General features: G+C 42.1%; 1 protein-coding gene across 3 annotated transcripts in view; it reads left to right on the forward strand.

Moving 5' to 3' along the window:
- The first annotated feature begins 4,543 nt into the window (after nt 1–4,543).
- Nucleotides 4,544–10,738, forward strand: part of RASA2 (RAS p21 protein activator 2) — a 131,775-nt gene continuing 125,580 nt past the window's right edge. For all 3 annotated transcript variants that reach the window (XM_012647426.1, XM_012647427.1, XM_012647425.1), the window contains exon 1: nt 4,544–4,676. In XM_012647426.1, coding sequence (XP_012502880.1) covers nt 4,544–4,676 — 133 coding nt within the window. The remainder of the gene's footprint in view (nt 4,677–10,738) is intronic.

The raw sequence follows: 10,738 nt of genomic DNA on the forward strand, positions 1-10,738 counted from the left end.
TTCAGAAAAGCTGCCCTTGGGCCTGCATTCTTGAATCTCAGTCCTCATTGATGTTGTCTCCTACCCTGAGTTTTGCTGCAAGAGGGGGCTTTGGGCCAGTTCTATAGCCAGCTCCTTTCTAGCTCCACTCAGGTCTCCTTCCCCTTTCCTGGGAGTTGGAAAGAACTCCAGGGCATTATCCACCCAACCTCTACTCCATTTATTCTCCTAGGGCACTGGGGAATGGACTAGGAGGTGACACACAGGTCTCCAACCTGCCGTGAGCACAGCCAGGTGGGTGTTCAGCTCCACACTCCTTCCCTGACTGCTGGAGGTGCAAACTTAAGTGTATGCCAGCCAGGTTGAGTAACAGGGTTCTTGGCCTCAGGAGACCTTAGCTATGTCTAAGAGCATGGAAATCAGCTGGGTCATGGCCTGTGGTCCTCTGGCCTGGCTCTCACCAACTGAATGGAGTACGTCTCCACGGTTTATGGTGAATGGACAGATCGATCTGCCCTGACAGAGATATTTCATGAGTGCAGAGTAGAAGATGAAACAAGTGCATGGTTGCCCAACTTTTCCAGTTTTCTTTTCACATCCATTGTTTCACTGGTCTAAAATGACAAGAAGAGTGCACTGGGGGATATGTCATCACAGTTCAAAAGGAGGGGGACTTAGAAATAACTGAAATCACACTGGCCTAAGGGTATTAACTATCCCGTGCTCCAACATTCAGGCCTTTAAAGTCCTCTTCTAGGAACTAAGCACACTTGAAAATATTTTCAATGGAGAAGCTCTTAGAGGCTTTAAGATGAAAATTTGTCCACATTTTTTGGACACATTCTTGCCATGGCCTTGTTTGATCTTGAGTTAAAACGTTAAAAAGTAAGTTTTCTTAATATTTAAGGTCTTGCCTCACTTTCCACCACTCCAACATTATCAAAAAGAAAAATGCTGATTGGATTTAGAGGTTGTTTAATATACAAATAGCACTCCAATGAGATGGACGCGGAAATCAAGACATCAATGACAAAAGGAAATTGCCTCCCCACTAGTCTACTGGAAATAGTTCTTTCTCATGAGTGTACAGCCCTGTGAAAATGATCTACATTTAAATATTAAAAAGCAAGCACATTTCTCTTCCCTGATTCACCAGAAAGAAAGTAATAAATAACTCAGGGCCAGGAGATACCCCTTATGATGCCATGGTTGGTATGTGCTGATTCAAAAATATGACAAGTTCTCAAATTAGTTTCTAGTGGCAGGACATATTTTTCTTATTAAGAGACAATGTAGTTTTCCTACATCAGCCATTAGGAAGCAGGCCAGTGTATGGGTTAAAATGACTGAATGGGTTAAAAACTGGTGAAGTAACAGGAAAAGACATAGTAGTGAATGGTTGCTCACCAGAATGGAGAGGGTTAGAGACAGGAGTGATGGCCTTTAAATACATTCATTAATAATTTGAGGAAGGAAGTAAAGTGCAAGTCTGTGTATGATGCAATATTGTTCCAGTTACTAAACATTGTGAAGAAATGAGAGGAACTCTAAATGAATTTAAAACACAATGTAAGGGCAATAAAGGGAATGAGACAGAACAGCCTTCTTGTAATTGTACTATCAGTAAGTTTTATTAGCCTTTACAAAAATCTATTTCCCAAGTATTTTATATTAAGGAAACATTAACCCTACTAAAGAGCTCTTCCAAGTAGGCCAGTATCAGTAAAAAAAAAAAAAAAAATTAATGTGCTTAAATGTTTATTCAGAAATAGACAAATTAGAAGCGACTTCAGATGAAGAAGAAATGGAATTTTGGATTTTAGTGAAACAGTATGAGTCTGAAATCTGCAACGGGAAGACTGCCTGGGAGGAAAACAAAAAGTGGAGTGTCACTTCATGTATAATTGTTTTCATACCTTTAGTGACAATTTCATAATAGAGTTATGTACTTGGAGTTCAGCTAGTGAAAAAGAAGGGAAATTAGAAGAATCTGGTATAGGTATTGATATTTTAAAGAAAGGAACAAACCTTTAAAAACTAGCTTTTAATTTCAAATTATAAGTTGTTATTAAAGTTTTTCATTTCTATTTTAACCATTTGGACAGGTGTGATAATGAATAATAAATACAAATCAGAATTTTCACAAAAGGCAAACTTCAGTCTTCAGAGTGGAAGCAGTAAGTGAGCTAATAGGCTTCCACCCATTCATTCAATAGATATTTCTTGAGGGAGTTTAAAAAGTGAATCTAGGAGAAGAGATGAAACAAGTACACAGGCTCATGTAATACCATATACTATAGAAATAAGAACCTCTGTCTACAAGAGAAAGATAGATGGACAAAGCATTTGGCCAGGCTGGAGGAAGGCCACTCTTAACAGAGTTTGGCTGGTGAGAAGATGCCTCATTGTGGCTGGAGATAAGAAGAGTCAGGTAGGTTGGGTCCAGGCCAACCTGGACATTTGCACATTTGGCTGAGGAATTTGAACTTTATTCTTTAGTTATTTCTAGCACTGTTCATGACCTATAGCATACATTTACTTGCTGGCTAAAGGGATGAATGAAGCCATTGATGCGAGTTTTTTTTTTTTTTTTTTTTTTTTGAGCAGGCAACTGACAAACTCCAATTTTTGCTTTGGGAAGATTAAGTGGTGTGTAAGAGGAATGACAGGGATGGAAGACCTATTACAAGAGTTCCAGTCAAGAGCATGAAGTCATGTTTCCTGAGTTAATCCTACTACGTGCTCAGCATTCCGCTCGACACTTCACACACATGCTCTCAATAATTATTTAATCCTAATAACAACCCTTTGAAGAAAGAAGAGTTAAGTATAGCAGTCCCATTTTACTGTTAAAGAAACAGGTTCAGAAAGGTTGAGTAACTTGCCCAAACGTCACACATGTAAAAGAGCATGCCTTTAAAAATAAAGCAAAATCCAAACTATAACACATTGACACTTTTCAAATGAAGACAATTTTAACAGGGGCAATGACAGAGGATGAAAAATAAGGGAGAAAGAAAGATTTTAGCAGAGTCAGAAGGATGTGGCATCAGAAAACAATATGGGGACAAGCGATGAGAAAAAATTTCTAGCCTGAATAACAGTGTATGGGTATGAACTTAGATTTGGAAAGGAAGATAGGAAATTAAATTTTGGACTTATTGTTTGAAATGACAGGAAAGTACCCATACAAGAGGAGCTAAGTCACTTTCTCCAACAGGTGTAAAGATCACACAGGAGGAATAGGGGTCACGCACAACACACGCAGAACCGGAAGCTTTGCTCCTCAGCACCAGACATATGCCAAACTCTGGCCATTCTCTGTGGCTGCCCAGCGTTTGCACCAGCTGCTTCTACTTCTTGGCACACTTCTGCCTCTCCCTGCTTGTCTTCAGTTCACCCCATCAGGTGCATTTTCTAGGAAGGCTCTCCTGACTCCTCAGTTCCCCCATCCTACTTCTTGTCTCCCAGTGTCTCTGCCTTTTTCTGTGTCTCCCTCCAGACTGAGCTACTGGAGGACTGGGGTTCTCTTCACTTGACCTCTGAGTAGTCTCTGAGGTTATCACTATGTCTGATCCTTAAAAAGTATCTGTTGACTGATTTCTGTTGTTGCCCTGGAAAAGAACCACCCTGTCCTATTAAGTCACGGTTTCTTCCTTCTTAGGGAAGCGCAGCTAACAACCTCAAGACCAGGAAATCATCTTCCTCATCACATACCAGGCAGGGCATTATTCATACGGTTTATTCACTGTAAAGAGTTTCCTTGAAATAAAGCTAACAATTAGCTTTACAAGATTTACAAATTTCAATCAACTTTTAAACAAGCCCACTTGTGTTGAGGGGGAACACTTCTTTGTACCTTCTCTTTCCGAAACACACAGGTGGTGGTAGATGCTTCAGAATTTCTCTATGGGAGGGTGGCGGGCGCTGGACTCATGGTGGAATTGGGGTCTATGGTCCTTTTCTTGAACCGGCTTTTGCAGAGTAGTGGTCTTAAGAGTAATGCTTTATGTGGGAGGTGTTCGGCTTGGGGGTGGGGAGCTTGTGGATATTATTGGGGGAGTCGCTAATGCGTCTCTTGGCTTCTTTTGAATAAGGTAGTTTTGAGGTCCAGCCATCTGCCAAATTCCATTCTATTTTCTTTCCACATGGAGTTCCCCTGATTGGGAAGGGCCTGTATTTTTCCCAAGCGTTAGGAGACGTGAAGGTCTGTTCATGGCGGGGAAGCCCAATTCCCAGGAGGATTTAGGGATCGCCCGCCGGCCGGGACTTTCTCTCTGTGGGTGTTTCAAGGCTGCTCAGAGCCACGACTAGGAGCCTCGCTTAGCCCGCGCCACAAGGCTGGGGTTCGGTTCTTCCCGGGCAGTCCGGGTTCGTGGGAGGCGGGTGCGGCGAACACGGAGACCCGGGTGGGGCAGGGGCGGAGCCGCGGCGGGGCGGGGCGAGCCAGGCCGAAGCCCGGGGGCGGGGCCGGGAGCGCGGTTAGCCGGGCCTAGGCCGCTGCTGGGCTCCGCCTTGGCCGGCTACGCAGGCGGCGGGGCTGCGGCACCGGCCGGGCGGCACCATGGCGGCGGCGGCGCCTGCTGCTGCGAGGGCTTCTTCTGAGGCGCCAGCGGCGAGTACGACGGCAGAGACCGAGGCCGGGGACGAGGACAGTCGCGAGGTCCGAGTGCTGCAGAGCCTGCGAGGCAAGATCTGTAAGCGGAGGCCGGGCTCAGGGGACACCCCGGCGGCGACGGCCGCGGGGCTGAGGGAGCAGCGGGCGCGCGGGGGCGGCGGCACCGAGACGCGCTGGGATCGCGGGGCCGAGAGGGGGCCTGGGCTGGGGCCTGGGCCGGGCGCCAGTGCGGGGCACGGGTGAGGCTGGAAGGGGGGTGTGTTGGGGGAGGCGTCGCCTCGACGGGGCGGCGTGGGCTGGAGTTGCTCCTCTCCGGAGGGAGTGGAGAGCGGGGGATTTGCCCGGAGGGGCTGGAGCTGCGCCGGCGTAGGGGGCTCGGCAGTGGGGCGCGGCCTGGACGTGGGGACGCGGGAGCCCGGGGTGCGGCCGGGGGCGTGGGCCGGGGTCGTGAGGAGCTTCCGGCCGCCCTCAGACGCAGGCCTCCCGGCGGCTGCGGGCGCCAGGGAGCGGCCCCGAGGTGGGAGCCGAGCGGTAATTATGAGGAGGCGCGGCCGGAGGAGGAGGAGGAGGAGGAAGAGGAGGGCAGGGAAGTGGGACTGCCCGAGGGGAGGGGGCCGCCTGTTTCCTGGGCTCCAGAGCCTGTGAGAGGTTGAAAAAGGCGCCCTGAGCTGGAGGAAACAGGCCGCCCTGGACCCGAGTGGCTGCCGCACGGGGTGTTCGCCACTGAGCACGCCGGGAGGGGCTCGGGGCCGGACACCTGTGCCGGCGCCACCTCGCTGCGGCGGGGACTTGAATTGAGAGAGACGGCGTGACTGACAGGGACTTCAGGCAGGATGTAGTGGCTTCCTGTGAGCAGGTCTCAAAACACAGTCATCCCATCCGCACTTAACCCACTTAATTCCTTTCCTTCTCAAGCATTTAATTGTTACTTTTGTGAGCGAGGCGTACCAGTTGACTAAATGCAAAATTTTGCTCAGAATCTTGCTAGTACCATTTGAGTTCAGTCATTTGGACATTTTATTTTTAAAAAATGACCCTTTAGTGTCAGATTGCCATTTTTAAAACAGTTTATTCAGACGAAGTGCCTTTTTATCCCTATTTGTAAGATATATCAATAAATCTCATTTTTGCATTCGTCAAAAGTTAGAATTATTTTCTTTTTTCAGTTTTCTTAGGTTGGAAACATGCTTCATGTTTTATGTAAATAACCCTTAGTTATGAGGGGTACTTTTCCCTTTGAAGAAAACTGAATTGCAGTAAAATGGCTAACCATGCTCTTTCTTGGGCAGGATGTAAAATTTTCCTCTCCTTGAATAGTGGTATTATCAGTTGAGCTCACATTCTCCCTCTTTCCTTTTTTCAGGTTGTTTCTCCTTTCAAGTGTTTGGGATTTTATTTAAACCTCAAAAGCAAACATGTTCAATTTTGTCACCTTTTTATTCCCTGAAGTAGTCCTGGGATCCTTAAGAGATTACAGTTCTTAAAACCTGAAAATGACACCAGAGATATAGATCTTAGTTGTCTGTATCTTAGTTCCTAACATTAAAATTACCTTCTAGGATTTAAAATCTTTTCAGAATTCAGATTAAATCTTTAATGTTTGCATATATCTAATTTAATATTTGGGGAAACTGTAAATGGGCCAAAATTCCCCCCTTGAGCTGATTTTTCATATTTTTACCACTTTTCATTTTAGTGTCACTTGATGCTAGGCTCTGTTCATTGCAGCCTCACTGATACATAACTACAGGTTGTACCATGGAACTGCATATACCCATGTCTTGGAATTGAGGGTTAGAGTTGGGCCATTTCCAGAAGGACTTTGTTGTCCTGCACTTTTGGCTGCTCCATGGCAAAGACCACTAAGAACAGATTTGTAAAAGGGTATCACTGTAAGTGAAACTTGAGTCTACAAATTTAAAAAAACAACTTTATTTCCATGGTTTGCAGTAACCTCATCACCCAGACTTGGAGATTGATCATCCAGTTGCTGGGAATGATATTATTGCTTTAACCATAGTCAAGGTATTACATCTATTATCCTAGTCAGTTTTTTGCTTTTTGAATTGCTCAGCTTATAGCTCAGGTCATAGAGTGTCTGCTTCATAGAAAGAAGGTATTAGTATGCTTATATACAGAAGGCTGCACCCCTATTTCTTTACCCTCCTTTTAACTGATGTTATCCAGAGATGGTTGACATTGAGAACCTTGTGAAGAGATGCTGTTTTCTGTTTCCGTGAAACTGACATGTGGGTTTTGTAGGGTGGGGACTGAAAAGTTGGAAGTGTTATTAGCAGGTGCTGAAGTTACAGAATGAATGGGTTGATGGTGGTTCTGACAATGAAGATATTAAGCAGCTTGAAGAAGCAGGTAACCATGTCAGCTTTCCTCTTCACCACGCTGGGAAACCTTGGAAGAAAGCCTGATAGTGTCCACTAACCTGGAGATGTGCTGCCAGATTCCAAACTAACTGATTGGGAGCCTTTGATCTGGAGAGTTAGAGATCTGTAGGGCTGAAAGTTAGCCTGAAAGAAAATGTTCTTATTTCTGGACTTGGGTAGGACCTTTCAACTCCAAATCATCCTAGTGAAAAGTGAGGATGAATTGATTTATGTATCTTTAAAGTTCTAGGCTCATAGTCCAGAGATTCCATTCTTGTATTTATTAGTTTTCCCATATACATCACAAAGTGAAATATTAGATTGACAGATTGAAAAACCATTTTTGTGGCCAGTTTTAAACAATCAACTGACATTAGCAAATTCAAATAAGACAATATTTTGTCTTATAGACTGATCCCCAATTCCCTGAGATCATTTCAGTGCCCTAGGAAACCATAACAGTTCCGAATGGTCTGCTTCCAGAAGCGTATTCAAGAGGCAAGTTTGGTGGTTAGATATCCTAGGGTTGTCATATGAACCCTTGATAAAGGAAATTAGGGATGTACTCTACACTTCATCCTTGGGTCTGAATTCCTGTCCAGTGAGTAGCAGGAATGCTAGCACACCTGAAGCACATTTGCATACTCTTCCCTCCTCCCCAAAAAACCCCACACTTGAGCAAAAAAGGGGATTGGGGCTTTCTTCTTTGTATATCTTCAGAGTTTATGCTATTATTTTGTGACCTCCTCCTTTTTAGGTACCACTTTTTTTTAAAGTTTGCTCTCACCTAATTAAATCACATTGTAAAAATGTTGCTCAAAGCACCCATGCAACCTTATGCATGGGCTTATCTACTCAAAGTATGCTAGATTAATAAGAGAGCCAAATGTGAAAATTTATGTGCATTTTTAGATATATAGTACAGCACGAAATCTGTGGGACCATGATGTGTTCCACAACTCACTTGATCTCCCTGTTATCTTGAGACCAAGACCTAGGGCTATTTGGGGTATAGTTGAGTGCTTAAGCTTAGAGGTCTAGTGTCTTACAGACCTGGGTTTGAATCTTCACCTAATTTCCAATTTCTGTTAACTGCTTTGTGTTTCCACATTTTCATATGTTAAATGGGGATAGTAAAAACACCTATCTCACAGGATTTCTTTGAGGATTAAATAAGCCTTTCTCCCACTCTTTCCCCCTAAACCCCAGGAGCTAGGTGAAACATGGACCATCTCTTAGGAAAGAGTAGAGTATGAGATAAAAACTAATCTATATCTGATGTTCTTGTCCAACATGTCTTGGCATTTCCTGGTGTACAAAGCTGATTAAAATCAGAAGACCTGTATTCTGCTTCATACGTTGTTAATTAATATTCATGTGACTCAAGGCAGCTTACTTACCTTAGCTCATCTTCCTCATCTTAAAAATAGGAATAATTTTTAAAAATAGTAATAATGCTTCATCACTAGCCATTGTGCATATGTTGTTCCATCTGCCTGATATTGTCTTTCTTTTTTCCCCCACCCCATATTTATGTCATGTTTATGTCCTACTCATCCTTCAAAAGCATGCTCTGTGTGATCTGCCCAGAGCTTTCTTTGGGGCACCTCCACCCCCATCTGTGGCCAGAGGGTGTTAGGCATTTCTGCTGCTGGGGAATCACAATTCCTTGTCCATTCTTTATCATAGCATATTTTATAGAAATTATTTGTTTATTTCTCCCATTAGACTGTGAGCTCTTCCAAGGTAGAATTCATTCTCGTTCATTTTTTTAAAACCCTCCCAGTGTCAGCCAGGTGCCTAGAATAGGCCTTTAGAAAATGCCCCACCTCACATGTTATCCTGAGAATGATTTGAGATACTAGATATGAAGGTGTTTTGTAAATTACACAGGAAAACCAACTAGAAGATGTTAGTATTAGTAAAAGAAACTATGAGTCTGCGTCAGGAAGTTCATCCTTTTCAAAATTACAGTGCCCACTAAGCTTAGGTCTGAACTGATGCCAGAGTTGCCTCATTAGGAAGAGGATTACATTTTTCTCAATGTTCTGATTGCTTATTATTAGGGTGTTTGAATATTATTAACAGACTATATTCATGAATATTGTTACTAATTGGTCCTGGATTCTGGAAAAGAAAATCTCATAATCATACTTTACACATTGTTCTTATTTGGCATGGCAGGTTTGAATTTTTAAGTAATACTATAAAGTATAAATCAAAACATTTTATTAACTACCCAATAGAGTTGAGAGGAAGAGATTTAAAAGGGTTTATTTATGCTAAGAATTCATTTTTATCAGATATTTGAAATAAGATGATGAGTTATTTAATAAATTAATAGGGAGAGATTTAAAAGGGTTTGTTCATGCTAAGAATTCATTATTGTCAGAAAGTTGAAATGATGAGTTATGTAGAATGGAGAAAGAATCTATCTTTCAGAGGGATAGAAACTGGAGAGAAAAGGGTTCTTTGTAAAAGTTCACAGAGCAGTCTGCTAATCATTTGCTCTGCGGAAGACAGGAGGTAAACCTCAATGAGTTCATAGAGTTGTTTTTTTAAAACTTAGAACTCTTTGAATAGACCCTTAAGTGACTGTGAAACTAATGTAGCTAGAATAAAACCATATCCTTTTATCCTTTAATCATAGATGCTAATCCTATTTCCTTGTTAATATGCTTTATGAAATTATTTGACAATAATATCAGATTATGTGTTTATCTACTAATAAAGTGCTATGCTCTTTCAAGAACTGTTAACAAAGTTTTGTTGTATAGTCATATATTAATGTAAATTAAGAAACTTTTTATGTACATTAGGGCATTTTTATGGCATATCTTTAGCTTTGTCAATTTTGTCATCAAAAATCCCTAGCTAAAATGACATACCTTATAACATTATATCAATACGTATACAAACACCAGTGAACTAGAACTGACAAATTTGTTACTGTGGGCTTGATTCTAACAATGCCATTGATGACAGAGTGACTTTGGGCAAATTCTTTAACATTGCTGAGCCCTTGTTTCCTTAACTTGCAAAATGAGAGATTTGATGGTCTTTAACATCCCTTTCAGCACTTTGATTACTTGAATCATTTGCTTTAAGACAGTACATCAGATACTTTTATTTTAGTACTTAAATGTATTTAGTATACCTGTTTTGCATAAGATTCACTATTTTTAAAATATTTATCTAGATTTATCCTAAAAAAATTTTTTTTCTGTGACCATTAACTAATTAATTCAGCAGTACATAATACATATCTGAGTGTCTGTTAGGGGATGGTAGTCCACTGGACTGTGAAATGGGCCTAAGCTGTGAATGGGATGAAAAAGGTCCTTACTGTTTTATCCTAAAATCTAAGCAATAGTTGTTTTTAGGCATCTGTTATTCTCAAAGAATTATAGAAATTTGGAGCTGGAAGGTAGAGAACAAATCTAACACTCAGAGATGTCAAGTGTCACACAATTGATGGCCTGTTGGGCACTAGTCCACTGTTATCAAAGTTCTTTCTAGAATGCGACATGGGATTAATTTATTACTATGAATGTTGCAAGTGTACTACATTTAATATATGAAGATCACCGTACCTACCTAGTGATATGTTCAGAAGTGGTAATAGATTTTCATTGTGCCATCTACACACTCTTATCAGTTCCTTCTTAAGAACTTTGTGAATTGGTTAGTATTAGTGATAAAACTATGGTTGTGACCTAGGTGGAGTTGAACCTGGATGTTTACTTATTTGTGTCATGTT

Source organism: Propithecus coquereli, unplaced genomic scaffold (genome assembly GCF_000956105.1).
Source record: "Propithecus coquereli isolate 6110/MARCELLA unplaced genomic scaffold, Pcoq_1.0 Scaffold268, whole genome shotgun sequence".
Lineage (NCBI taxonomy): Eukaryota > Metazoa > Chordata > Mammalia > Primates > Indriidae > Propithecus > Propithecus coquereli.